The 14,988-nt window shown below is 36.3% G+C and overlaps 1 protein-coding gene across 1 annotated transcript in view; it reads left to right on the plus strand.

Annotated features, from left to right (window-relative positions):
* The window catches only part of MYO3B (myosin IIIB), a 191,987-nt gene that overhangs the window by 101,318 nt on the left and 75,681 nt on the right, over positions 1-14,988 (plus strand). The window contains exons 24-25 of the mRNA XM_031058556.1: positions 1-29; positions 13,894-13,973. The exon at positions 1-29 is cut by the window's left edge and continues 53 nt beyond it. Coding sequence (XP_030914416.1) covers positions 1-29; positions 13,894-13,973 — 109 coding nt within the window. The remainder of the gene's footprint in view (positions 30-13,893; positions 13,974-14,988) is intronic.

Consider the following 14,988-nt stretch of genomic DNA (forward strand, 5'->3'; position numbering starts at 1 on the left):
GCTGTTCTCTAGCCCATTAACAAAAACGGGTATGTTCTGTACGGCTTTGCTGACATTGTAACTTCTTCAGCTACCTGTTCCTCTCAAACTCTTACTTGATTCTGGACAAATTTTTTTTTCAATGATTTTATCATATCTTCTTTCCAGATTGTTTGTTCTCTGATTTCAAGATTTCGTTTCCTTTCATGAATCTTGTGCAGCAAGATTCTTCCCTGACTCCAGAGAAAGGGAGATTATCAGATGTGTAGGGCAAGAGCTCATTCTCAGAGCAGGATAAAAATATGTGAGTTTCTAGTTCCTAGTCCTTTACTAAGATCAGTACTCAGTTGGTAGATTCTTATGTACTGTGTCTTACAGTTCATAAATCATGTGATATAGATCAAGGTGTTTTGGAGATAATATCCATCTATTTAGAAGCACTGATGTAATACATAGTTTTTACAAATTATAGAAGCCATATACTAATAGGCTAGAAGTAATTCCATTGATTTAAAGCTTGTTGACTTTGACTTACATGAAAGTGCCAGATCTGTAGCTAAATAAAACAGCAAGGTGAAGTTTCATTACTTCATGGATAGATGCCAGAATGCCAGTACCATATGCAAATGATAGTTCTGCAGTATCCTTGCAAACAAGCCAGCAAATGAATATTTCTCTCAATACTTTTAAAGCATCTTTTTTATAATGGGTGAGAAAAGTATGTAATATTGAATCTAAATACAATGGATTGTACTAGATTGCAGAACTGTTGTGAGCTAACATATGGAGATGAGGTTGAATGTTTAGATAGAAATACTTGGTAGATGCATTAGATAGTGCCGGGTAGGCTTATTGTACATTGGCTGTAGATGCAATCCTATGCTTGTGCAGCAGCTCTCTGCCTTGAATTTCTTGACTGTCAGTAATCCAGTTGTAGCATCTGGTGATGCATATAACCTTTGTTGACATTTCTGTTTAGAAAAAGAACATCTGGAGAAAAATTATATTGAGCTTTTTTTGCTCATGTAAAATTGATATCATAATATCTGTTTATATACTACAGAGGATAGGTTCCTGTTACAGGGTAATTCTTCCTGCAATTGAAAGGCTTTCGACTACCCCACCTCAAATTAAACTTTCAGAGGTCCTTGAGAGGTGAGGATCCAGTGAGGAATCTGCTTCTCCTTTCAGCTATAATGAGTTTAGGAGAGGAATATAGTTTATGATGGAGGATTGGTTTGTGCCCAAGTGGGGAACAAAGGATCTTTCTATCTAGTACTACTCTACATTTGAGTCTGTGTTAAGTTGATAAAAGAGATTCTGATCAAGCAAAGCAAGAAAGAAAGCTCACACATGGTCAAATGTGCCTCCACACCCCTCTTTACAAGCTGTTTTATACCTTGGAGCTATTGTCAGAATGAAAGCAATTAGGTGCTTTGTTCCAGTTATCAGTCCAAATTATTGCAAATATACTTTTTATTTTATTGCTATTTTTAAATCAGAATGCTGATGCCTTCATGCAAATTCATATTTTTCTGGCCTTATAGAGTTATTATCAGTAGCAGCAGCACTCAACTTGAGTGTTTTGCCTGAGATCCATAGAAGATTCAGTAAGAGATACTTCTCATTGCAGTTAATGTACAGTTACCATGCTGGTGTATTTTACCTACTCTTTTGGGTCTCTTACATTCCTTGCTTGTTTCCTATTTACATTAATTGAATGCTTTCTCCCTCCATTTACCTTTCCATGAAGAGCACACAGCAAGTTAAGTGTTTTCTGTATTTGTCAAGTTGGTACAGGACATCCTGATAAAAACATTATTGTGCATGTGCTTCTATGCATGGTGTTATAAGAATAGCTTCAAGCTCTTATATAATTTTTATTTTTTAAAAGCCTTTGTGATTTTGCTCTTTTTTTCCAGCTGTCTGATATAATTGACATTCACATCCTGTGTTGGGGCCTCTGTGTTCTAAAATCAGATTGTTGCCAGGTTTAGTTTTGGCAGCTTGCAAGATAAATGAAAGGTTTGGCTGAGAACAGAAGGCATTGCTGGCAATGCTACTTCATCTGCTCAGTGAAGAAAGATAATGCTATTCTTTTAACTTTCTACAAAGATGTTTTTGTAAACAAAAGAATAGTGAGTGTGCATGTATGCCATTGTACTCTGTCCGTGTCTGTTAGCCCTCTTCCCTCCACTCAACATGTGCTTCATTCCTAAAGAAAACCAGAAAAAATACAGATTAAGATTCATAATCTTGGTACAGCTTTTGGTCAATTACTAACTAATGCAAAAGTTAGTAATTTACATGGGAAGCCATATTCCATCTTTCCAGGTAACCCTGACTTGCAGTGGGCTTTCTGGCAGTATGTGTGATGTTTTGTTTGAAGATGAGTGAGAGCACGCTCTCACATCTGCTGGCAGCAATCTCTGGAACGCACAGTGTAGCTGGGTTTTGCCAAGCGCGGTCTCCCATACGTGTTGCAGCCACTGGGTGGTGCTGTCCCAGAGGCGTGAGGGAATGCCAGCCTGAAATCGTGGGGCTGACAAGGACGGAAAATGTAGTTCTTTAAATACCAAAAAGAACAAAAAGATGCTTTTCCCACCCTGAGATGATCCTCTGTTTGAAGTATATTTATATAACTGTCATATCTTCCCCTGTCAAAAACTGAGCAGCATCAAGAAAATAAATACTAAAAAGCTAAATTCTTTTACTAATTTAAGATCATGTTAATCCTTGTAATTTATCAAGTACACTTATCCCTCCTCAACAAATGCTTCTATTTCACAGTAGCAGTCTGTGCAGTTTAAAGGGCCAGAAATTAACAGGAGGACATTAAATATACATTTGTAATAGTAATTTATTGTTAATAGAGTATGCAACTACTCATATGAGACATTGGAACTTAAACATTCTGGAACTAATTTTGTAGCATATACAGCTTGTTTTTTCATCTTTCAGTGGAAATTTAGTCATGTTCAGTGTGTTTTGAAATCTGCACTTTCTAGGGACCTTTAACTTCAAAATTGAATGAATGTATTCTGATTTAACCCAACAGTTCTCCCATTTGCTTCCACATCTGTCACTTTTTTCCTATAGACAGAGCTTCTTGTGCTGCCACTACTGTAGATGAATATGCATGTTCCCATTCAGATAGAATATATTCCTGATTGTCTCTGGGTTTAGTTTATCACTGTTGCTGGTAAAGCATCAGAGAGAAAAGGAATCACATGAAGTAGAAAATAGAGTCCCCTTGTAAGAATAGAGGATTTTTGTTGGAAAAATGAAGGACAGTCTTGGTACAGCATTGAGGAGTTAGACCATTTTGCTCACTGTCCTGATACTCGATAATTTTTGCAGCATCACCTATAAGGGGTGGTGCTGTTGGACTACTTGGGCAAAGCACTCCTGGGGGTTTTTGAGGCTGCAAGGTTTTATCTTTTTTGAAAAGCTGCATCACAACAAGATCTTCTACTCTTCTACACAATTTCTGCAGACTTTTGTCCTTGCCATGACTCACAGGTCTTTAGAACTTTGAGAAAGTTATCTTCTGCAAGGAGGGGAAAGGGAAATCCTCCAGCCTTCCCGCCAGAAGAGTAGAGATACTGCAAAACATCCTTGTCCTTGCTCTGAGGATCAGTAGGGGTTTTGCTTAGCTACAGAGAAGAGATAGAAGCAACAGAAGAAATACTACAGCAACATCATATTTAATAACTTTAGTAGCCCTGGGTATTGCTCATGCATTAGGGTAATGGAGTATCCATTATATCCATTATATAATATGTATATCATTGCTTAAAAACACTCCTTGTATGTGGTGCCTATATATTTAAACATAAATATAATATATATTTAAACATAAATATAATTCTCTGTCAAAGAGAATTGGGATGAGAGTTTTCACAACTGGGATGAAGGGTTTGCTTAGTCGTGTTTTAACAAGGTAATTTTTTTGTCCAATGTAGAATTTTTTCCAGGCACTAGTTACTTATAATTCACCTGTCTAAAGGTCATTTCCCCTCCTCAATATTGATTTTTAGTCTGTGTTGTTTCTGCCTTTGGGTCTCTAATCTTGCTTACAAACCTTAGATGGAGAGTAATTATAAATAGTGTATGTTTGCTTACAAACAAAACCAAAACAAACAACTAACAGGCCATGTGCTAAGAGAAAATGTGAAAAAAATGTTTCAGGTTAGCTTTATGCACACTACAGAACAAAAGAACTATGGCCTTTTGCAAAATCACTTTAGAGAACTGCTTTTCACCACTTCTTGGTGACAAGGGTACTATCTTTAACTTGTGTGTAACTTGTGTGTAACTGTGATAGCGCATGGTTCCTCATGACGAGTCAGAAACGAGTCAGAAAGAGATTTTCTTGCATTTCAGTCCCATGAACAGATACTACTGGGCATACACAGAATGTAATCTTGGCAAGTCAAAATCATAGGTGCTTTGCCACTGTTTTCATTATACCTGGTAGGTTTGAGCTGTCATGTTTGTCACTGTGCTCTCCTATTGAGCACAGGTCCTTGCTCTGGCGATATTTAGTGGTAGGTCTCTTGGTCTGGTGTGTGTAGTTCACTGAAATACAGCATGTTTCCGATTGTGTTTAGTGTATTTTTCCTCTTATTTCTATGTATCACAATAGAACCAAAGGCTCAAATACATTTTAATTTTACTAATTTATTCCACAATAAAATCTTCTTATAATGGTACTTTTGTGTTAGTATTTTCACCTTTAAGAGATCAAGCACTCTTAAATCAAATGAATTGGAAACAAAGTCATTGTAATTACAGTACTCTACTTTAAAATTAATCAGAATTTATATTTTGTAAGAATCTTGGTAAAGTTAATGGAAGCTGTGTATTTCACTCAGGACATGGAGGATTTCTTACTTCTAACTGGTCTGTATGTTAAAAACACAAAAATAGTTTTTGCTCTGCTGCCAGTGAGTTGTATGCAAAGAGAGGCTTTAAACCACAGCTGTGCATCATAACAGTCATGAACTTTACTGGGTTGCAGATGTGGGACATCAGTAAACTCAATTAATTGTAGCTTAACTGACTTTGGGAGGTAGAGTGATGAATTACTTTTTAGAGTTCTGCACTTGAGCATTTTACAGCTCAGTGTTTATTTTTCTTCATGTCCTAAGGTTTTGCATCACAGGACAAATGCAGTACAGATACTCATAAAACTTACTAGCAATAGGATCCAAAAAATGCTCTGAAATAGCCCTAAGAATGGAACTCATCTAGAAACAGAGCCATCTATCAGATCAAAGTTAAGGTCTCAGTCCTGCTAAAGCTTTATATAAAGCATAACAATCATTTACTGTTGAGAATTACTCCCTATAAATAGTGTCAGTGAATCTCTGGAATTGCACGTGGCAGTAAGCACAACAGCTGAGAATTGTCAAGTTAGATTTACCACAGTTATGTTTGGTAAGGGGTGTTACCCAAACAGAATTATGCTGGTTTTTAATCTCAGACTTCACAGATTATATTATACTGAAAATGAGCGAGGGGGCATAGATTTTTTTTTTGTCTCCGAGTCCTTGCAAATTGAACTCTAATAAAAGTAGAAGTGGACAATTTTAAGAATAGATCCTAATTAATTTACTGATTTGATTTATAGTAGATCAATCTCTCTAGAACAAATCTTGTGAATAGTTTTTCTTTACCTTTTTCTCAGAAGAGATACCTTTCCCAATTTTCATGTTTCTGGCCTAACTTCTCAATCCTGTAATAAACATGATTTCACAGTAGTGCATAGTAATTTATCTTAACACTGCATTGTATACTAATTAAATTCAAAATCTATTGGTATTGAGGATAATAGGAGAAAAGATACATCACATAAAAGATGTTACTGTTTTTAATATTAACAGGTAGGCTGTGGGGTTTCACTGTGCACCATATACAGAATTTAAATAGAGAAATATTCAAAGAATTATACCATTGTTTTAATGAGTAGTTTACTTGACAATTTTAATAGGCACTGTGTGCTGTAAGGCCAAACAAACTATGTCAGAGATGCTCAGTATGTCATTGGAAGCATTCAGTAGCTCTGAAGATCAAATCCTAGAAGAGCATTATTTTAAAATTTCCTAATGAGTTTTCAGAGCAGATAACTTTCTTGACTATTCAGATAATCTTACTCATATGAATGTCCATGATGTTTTTTGGTGTGTCCTTAACAAAGAATGTGCTTATATTTCCCACTCCTTCAAAATAATTGCATTAAGGGATTAATATATCTAAAGGATGAATGTAGTGGGTGGAAAATAAATCTCTGTGCTAGAGCTTGTATACTCATTTCAGAATATTTCATGCAGTCTTACTATGATTTTGTACTTATATAATTTTTCTTTATTCCTTCACCTTACAGCAAGCTGTAAAGGCTGGTACTTTACTGAACCAGCATTATCTATTATTATTTGACTTTGGCTTTCTTACTCCAGCCTGAGTTGTCTTGATGCAGGAGCGGTTAATTGAGCTGCCTGGATAGCAGGTCACAGCGTGTGACAAAGCGAATGTGTTTGTGGATATTTGTATGAATGAGTCTTTATTTCATTAAGAGCAGAGATACAAATATAATTAATGTTTTGCATTACTGCAGAAGTAACTGATTTTGTATCACCTGTTATAATACACTGAAGTGCTGACATCCAGGGGAGCAATGGTTCAGTTGAGAAGCCTTTGAGACTTGATTAAATTAGTTGTCAACATCAATAATGCCTGCATTTCAGAAATGGGAAGGTCTGGGACTTTTATAAAAGTTCTGTAACCTTGTTTCATCTTAAATTAACACTTTAAAAAGACAGTTCTTGCCTTGAAGTTTCAAAACGTGGTTTTGACACCGTTTTTTAGCCTACCTAGCCTTAGGATCCCGACGACTGGGGATAGTGATAGTCATAGTGAGGTCAGAGAAAATGTTCCATAATTTTTTCCATGTGCTTTCAGCTGCATCTTTACACCTGAATTTTTGTCACTGAATTCATTTGGAATCTTCATGGGCTTTAGCAGGATTTTGACCAGAGTGTATATGTATGGAGCAGCTTCAGCAGCAGGTCCTGAGTGATAGAATATATACTGTAAATTTTTAAACATTGTATGGAGAATTAACATCTCTGGATATACAAGCAAAGGGCTAGAAATCACAGTTCTTGACTTCACCTGGATTTCCTGTTTATTTACTGTTCTTGCACAAACTTATTTGGACTCAAGTTAAACTGAGCACTACAAAGCTTTATAGATAGAACAATAGCTATTATGTTCTTTATAATCATACTTTTCTGGATGAAGCATATATGATTTGGGAGGGGATTTCTTACATAACATGCAAGAGGAAATATATCAACTACATAAAACAATGAGGGAGACTAGAGCTGAATCAGAGTGTAGGATAACTATATTTCCAACCTGTGTATGGTCTTAGAATTATTCTTCTACATACCTCTGGAAGAAGAAATAAACTTGTCCAGCCTGAGTTAGATGTAAGTAGAACAAGGTTATTTTGACCAATAAAATCCGTGAAGAATTCCTCAACAATGAAGTTTCACAGAAAATTCACCTCTGTAGTTTTTTTCTGATCTCAGTTACAGATGTGGTAGCAAGCCAATCTGCTGGGGCAGCAGAACACCTCATATTGATGGAGGGGTACTGTCCTGACAGTAGCAGTGTTGTGTCCTCTGTTCCCCAGAGAACTCAAGGGTTTTTGTACTGAGCTGATTACATACAATAGCATCAAACTGTGCGCTACAAGAGATAGGTAAGGAAATTGCTAAGGACCATATCTGAAAGAAATGGCCCATGTCTTCTGACAACATATAAATCATAAAAAGCAGAGCCAATTTGTTCTCTAATGCAGGAGCTGGAAGCCTGACTGGATCAGGCTGTGACCAGCCTCTCTTCAGCCAGCCAGTTGGTCAGGTGTCCAGCTAGTCAGGCTACAGACATGACTAAAGAAAATGGTGAACATGAAGCAGTAGAAAATTGCAGTGTTGTTTATACAAGAATTCTTCCTTTTCCAAACTTTTAAAGTGTATTTTATTTTTGTCTAGGTGCAGCTTCAGGTAGTTAGCGCTCACTGTACCTAGTGTGCCGCTCTTATCCTTAGTCCTGTGTTTGGACAGAGGTGCCCAGCCTATGCCCTCCTGCCTGTGGCCAGATAGCAATCTAGTCCCTGCTCTGCCACTCTGTTTTCCAGAACCACATGATCATCCCTTGGCCTGTGCCTAGGAACCTTTTTATCATATTGTCAGGCTGTACCATACATGGTTTGCCTACTGTCTGTAAGTTTGGTCATGTCCCAGGACTATGAGAATCACATAAGGTTTCTTGTATGTCCTCTGACCACATACTGTGCCCATGAGAATTCAGGCGAGGTCCGTGTTTCAATGAACATACTCCCAGTCGAGTTGATGAATACACATTTGTTCAATTTAGCTTGAAAATTGGGCATGTTGCTTAAAGCAGCAGTTACTACTCAAGGTTGTGTTAGAAAAATACCTTGGGCAGTAGCATTAACTAGTTTAATTAGTACCATAAATTGTTCTTGTTTAGTAGGTAAGGATAAAAGTTAAGACCTTTCTTACTGACATCATACATTCACAGATCTGTAGTATGTATAGATACTATATATGTAGATATGTACAGAATACAGTAGGCAGTTTGACCTTCATTCCATCTCAGCTGCTGTGTCTCTGTTCCATTCTACAAGAAGCCTACTAACCTACTGTGTTGAAACAATAGGTTAACATGGCAGTGTTGATGCTTACAAGCAAGGTTTTATTTGTTGCTGTAGACGTGGTGCTGTGTATGTGCCAGTGTGTGCCTTCCTGATGTGGGAAGTGACCACTGAAGTGCCTGCAATGTGTGCAATAGAAAGCATAACAGCGCTGAACTTACAGTCAAGTTCTCCAATCCCAGTCTAGCAATGTAAAGTTTTTAGTTATCTGTAAATATGACTGGTGTCTACTTCATGCTAAAAAGACTAAAGAAATCTTTAATCTAATTGAGAATCAGTATCAGAATTCCTCAGTTCACTATGGCATGGATTTTTCATTTCAAATAATCTGGGCCAAAAACATGCATATTTTTTCTCCTGAAGCAAATATTCATAATTAGATTATTCCCAGGTGGGAATAATCTATGCTGATTAGATTATTCCCAGGTGGGAATAATCTATGCTGATTAGATTCTGTTTCATTATATGTTTCTGATTTTGGAAATAATATTTCTTTATTTTATTTTTAATAGAAAGTAAAGTAATTGTCTTTTCAGAAGAAGCAGTAGTTGAGGTCTATCTGTATTGATAGTTGTGCTCTGCAGGCAGTATTTTTATAAATACATTCTTGCGTAGAATGTAAAGTATATGAGAAAATTGGATTCTTTGCTTTTTTATTGCACAAGATTAGCTTAAATTACTTCAATGACTCTCAATGACTCAAAAGAGCAGAGTTTTGATAGACAGATTCAAATTAGTACCCAATAAAAAAGTACATGTATTCATTTGTACTTGAGCTAAAAGCTTAGTCTTACAGTAGCAGAAGATGAAAATGCATTATGGAGATAAGCAGTCAACTTCCTTTGGCCAGATAAAATGTACTGAAAGGAAAGACAGAGAAGAATCTGAGTATGTCAGAGACATTGTCTGGTCCTGTACCTCTTCTGGAGTGTGAGTGCTTAGCTGTGATTAGAAGTAACATCAGTGAGATATGAATGCGTTGTAGCATTTCTGACCATATTATACTGTATCTAAATGATGTTTGAAGTAACCCCTCTTTATCTGAACTAAAAGCATGAAAGAAATTAATAAAATATATGAGGATAAGGAAAGAGCTTGTACTTGCCCTCTATACAATAGTAATATCCCTGGTGCAACATGTACAGTACGGTGACATTGTCATTAGGCTTTTTCTCTGTAAGTCATTTGCACTTCACAAACTGAATGTTGTATCAAAGTTTAACATATTTCTTACCTGGCATGCTCTTACTTTGGGAGGAGTGATCTATTGCAGGCATAACCAAAATGAGATTATAAATACAGTGTTGATATTGCTAATATTTGCTTGGTACTGCTTACAGAACCCATCACCTAAGAATAAATGAAGCACAAACCATAGGTAACATCAGAACATCCAGTCAGAGTGTACTTTTTCTAATTAATGCATAAAGTCAGCAGCCAGACCAATCATTAATTCAACCAGATCACACAGTGAGTTACTACCAGGAATGCAAATGAGAAGCCAGGAATGCTGGCTAGTCCTTTTTGAGATCTGGAGACCACTTCAAGTCCAAAAAGAAAAAAAACACATTTCTTCTTTGTGTGTGATGTAAAGACTTCCAAAACTTCTTCGCTTTGGCTTTGCATAATAGAAGAGATGCAGTTCTTTGATAATATGGTCTTTCTCACCTAGCTGAAAAGAGGCATCAGTGAAGAACATTTTTGCAGAGATGTGAGATCTTGTAAACAGCTTCAAGACAAAGGGAGGTTTGCTGAGCATTGACACTAAGCTTATCAGGGAGTGAGTAGATTTTGTGCTACTTCTTTTTCCCTTGAAAACTCTAAGACCATTTCACAAACTTTTGAAACTTCTCAAAGCATTAAAGAGAATGTTTTAACTTAATTCTTAACTTTATTGAACAGAGGCAAAAAAGAGAAACATAAGGTCTGACTGACTCCTTCATTGTCACAATGAATCCCAGAGACCTTAGTCTCTGATCCATGTGCATAGGTAGGAGCCTTAATTGTTCAGATGAGCAGTCCCACTGAACTGAAGTGCATGTGAGTAAAATTAAGCATGTACATGTTTAAAAGATGAATCCTAACTTTAACCATTAAATTTCTTTCCCCTCCCTCAAAAAAAAACAAACAAAAAAACCCCAAAAAAACCAAAAAAAAAAACCCAAACCGAAACAAAAAACCAAAAAACTAAAAAAAAAAAAAAAAAACCCACCAAAAACAAATCTCCAAAACATAAGACAATTTTGAGAGGGTTTTATATGACTTAATTGGTCCATTTTATGGACTTGGATTTAATGTAGGTAGCATTTGGTCTGCAAGGGTGTAATTTGTATTTTGTCTAAAGTTTTGACTATATAATTGGTGTGAAGCTGGATCTCTGAAAAGCACAGTGCAATCTTTCACCCTTTAACCAGTTAAACCTTTCAAGGAACCCATGACAGTTCAAGCTACCCATGTTATTACCTATAAACATTCGTTCTTTAGATGCTGATGCTTTTCACAAAGTGGATTAACATTTAATTATTTTTTGTGTGTTAAGGTATAAATTACCTTGTAAATGAAAATCAAATGCAGGGATAGGTGCCAAATTTTACTGACTGTGAACACCATGCTAACCCTGGGTGAAACATTTCTTATTATGTGGACTAATTTTCAAACCACATTAATTCTGTTCATTAGTTTTAATGGCTTAGACATGTTAAAGATTGGTAGTTACTTTTCCTGAGCATGAGCTACATGGGATAAGTAATTCAGAAATTTTTATTGAAGTATCATTTTGTGTTTCAGCTGAAAAAGAAAGTCCTAGTAATATTTTTTCCATGGATCCAATGTAATGCTACAAGTAATTACATAGGAATTCACTTGACACATGAAATAAGCACTAGTAAGAGTTCATTCCTAGAAGGAAGTAACTAGTGAACAAAGGCATGATAGGTAAAACATTTCTTTTTTTAAGTGGGTACTGAACACTTTGGGTTTTTTTGGGTTTTTGTTTGTTTGTTTGGTGGTTTTTTTGTTTTGTTTTTTGTTTGTGAAGTCACTAAAGATTTGTGATTAATTAAAAGGTTTATTTATTTACTTGGCTTACCAGATCAGAAATGTTTAGTTTTAGTTTTGTACGAGAAACTAAGGGAGATCTCAGGGGTATTAATTATGAACCCTAGAAACCTAATGCCAGCAGTGAGCGTGGTGAACCTTGAGCAGTTATAGAACCATTTTAAATTTTATTTCATTATTAGAGTTTTTAACGTTTTTATAAAATTCAACGAAATTTTAGTAATTTTAAACAGTCTGATTCAAAGTCCTATCTTCTTCCAACTCTCCTCTTTTATCATGTGTTATCAGTTTTTCAGTGCCAGGTTTTTAAGCTTTAGACTTGCTAATCTGAAACTTAGCCAAAAACAACCTTTCCAAGCTCTTTTAGCCAAGAAAGGCCCAAAAGAGTAATTTCTAACATACAAAAATAACAAAATTGCAGCTGGGAGAAAAATTATTTCACTATCTACTTGTTCATTAAAGTCCTCATTTTAACTTTGGAGAGATACATGTATTTACAGTATGTACCCTGCATGTGCATCAATATTCCAGATTTCCCAAACAGTTGTGGTTCTCATTAGCAGACACAGTATAACAGCCTAAAGCAGTTTCCAGAATAGTGGCCATACCTTGTGCTTCTGGAGCATGATTTAAACTGTCCGGTAACAGACGATGTTAGATCTGGAAATGACATGCCCGTTTTGCACTGTTGTGTCAATACCAGTGCCAGCAGCTTAAAAGATAAATACTTCTTTAAATGAATTCAGAATGTTGGAGTGAAGAGTGCAAGAGTGCTGTGTTTGAGTGCTAGCCTCCAGATTCTTTTGGGGGGTTTGGTATTTTTCTTTTTCACAGGAAAGTAAGAGCAAAAGTTCCGTTCAGTGTTACAGTGGACACTGGATTTGCTCTGCTCCCTTAGGGAATTATTACCAGCGTTTGGATTTTTTTTACTGGCGATTTGGTGTTCTTGGTTTTCGTTTTTCCCATCATGCCTCCTTACTAGTTATGTAATGCAGAGTTTAGCAAAACTCTGAAGACTGTTTAGAGTTACTGCCTTTCTGTAAAGCTAACAGCTAAACACCGGAGTTGATGCAAACAAGTCATTTAGCATCTGAAAGAAGTGTTAACACTTTATTTACATTTAAATTAAAATAGACACTTATTTATGTGTTCTGGTTCTGAAAGGTGTGTGGTACATCTGCAGAGGCCTATTGTTTATTCATGCTGTAAATCCTTTGAAATGTGTTAAAATGCTTCCCACTCATTATAAAAATCCTGCCACCCATGGATTAGGGCTTTGATGTCACCAATCCTGCTTCAAAGGGTTCTTTCAATGCTATTAATCACAGTTTAGCCTCTGAAGATATAGCCAGAGAAAACATTTGGACATCTTGTGCTAGACTTGCTAAAACTTTGAAATATACAGAGTGTCTTGCATATGCAAGTCCGATATCACTTCCTCTCTCTTCTCCTAGGCTTTATTTTGAAAAGCTATTTTGTGATGACTTTGGCTTTCTACAAGTACAGAAGAAAAAGTTTAGGACACGTCATACCTTACATTTTAAAAAAGTCGCTTGACACTACAATATATTTTTGCCAGGGAAATTGAGTCAGTCTTTAAAAACCTGGAGTTACAATAAGATTGAGAATTATATGTCAAAAGGTCAAAAAATGGTGCTGTCTTATCATTTTCTCATCTCTCTCGTTAGTTTGTGAGTTTAAGATACTGTCGTAACACTTGAAGATCCATGTGATTTCACAGAAACAAGATTGATTCTGTAGTCTTTTTGCTCTTTGAAATCTCTCAATGAGTCACAGAGAAATTGATTACTAGTGATTGAGCTGTATGCCTTTGTGCTGTCATTGTTTTCATCAGCTCAGTAGCTAAGGTCAGTGACATACCACCTTATCACAGACTTTTTCCTCCCCTCTAAATCAACACTGCACTCCGTCATGCCTGTGCTGAATGCTCTGCAGGCACAACTGGTAATGAGAGGGGTGTGGAAGAAGTGTGGTGGTGTCTGCTATTTTTAGTACTATTGTACAAACTGATTTTACACAGTAAAAATTTTTCTCTTCTAAGCTTCTTGAATAGTTTTTGCAGTATGAATTTCTTTCTTTTTGAACAGGTAATTTGGCACAAGCAAGAGCCAGAGTGACAGCAGCATCTCGGTCTCTGCCTCCGCAGCTCAGTGCTGGGCGTATCAAGGTCAGTAGTGTTCCCTTCGAGGACAGGCAGTTGTTTATAAATACTACAGCGAGACTGTCTACACAATACTTAGCTGATGTGGGTATAGAGTGAGGGTCTTACCACATAAGTGTCTGTCTTTACTACCAGTAACATGCACCCTGGCCTGGAGTATGGTTTCCAGTTTTTGTGATGACCCTATTGTAGAATTCAGTGAAGAATCAATTTACTAATGTTAAACCTTTGGAGTGGAATCTGTTACATCAATATCAATAGTCCTTCTATTCCAAAGGGGTCAAGGTTTTCCTCTGACAATTTTGATCTAGAAAGAAGTCTTACTAGGTAAAATTTGAATAGTGTATTTAACAGTATGAAAGGCAAAACAATTTTTTGCAAATATATATATTTCTTTTTGATTCAACTTGAAAGTGAAAAACCAGGAGAGGAGGTGTTTGTGACTGGTAGATAACTGGAAAAACATTACTCAGCAGAACCACTATTCTGTAAGAAGAACTGTAGAATTTAAATGTTGCTGAATTTTGCCATGAAAGTATGTGGCATAACTGAAAAAAGATGGGATAATTTTATGGCACTTAGTAGGATTACAACTGCATACACTTAATTTGTGAGGAAACTGTTGTCCCTTGAAGCTGATGGTATGTACACTCCCTCCCTGCTTCCTAAGTGGTACTTGTTATAGTTAGCTTAGTTAATGTTTAGGGGTTTGGGTTTTTTTCAAAGCAAACAGTAATAAATTTTTAAAACAAGAGTGGTAACAGCAACTGTTCAAAAGTCTACAAAATTTTATGTTTTGAGTTTTCTATTTCTTCATGTTATCTTCTGATATTTGGAGCTCAGGCTCAAACATCAGTGTGGTGATTTATGTCATCCAGATGTCTATATCCTTCACTGTACCTGCAAATACAGATGTGGATTTCAGACTATTATTTCCTGTCTGGTGTAAATGCTTTCAGTGCTGAAGGGTGACCTTTCCAGTTTTCTTGTGTTACATACACTTTGTCTTCTACATCCAGCT

The sequence above is a fragment of the Geospiza fortis genome, unplaced genomic scaffold, assembly GCF_000277835.1.
Source record: "Geospiza fortis unplaced genomic scaffold, GeoFor_1.0 scaffold112, whole genome shotgun sequence".
Classification (NCBI taxonomy): Eukaryota; Metazoa; Chordata; class Aves; order Passeriformes; family Thraupidae; genus Geospiza; species Geospiza fortis.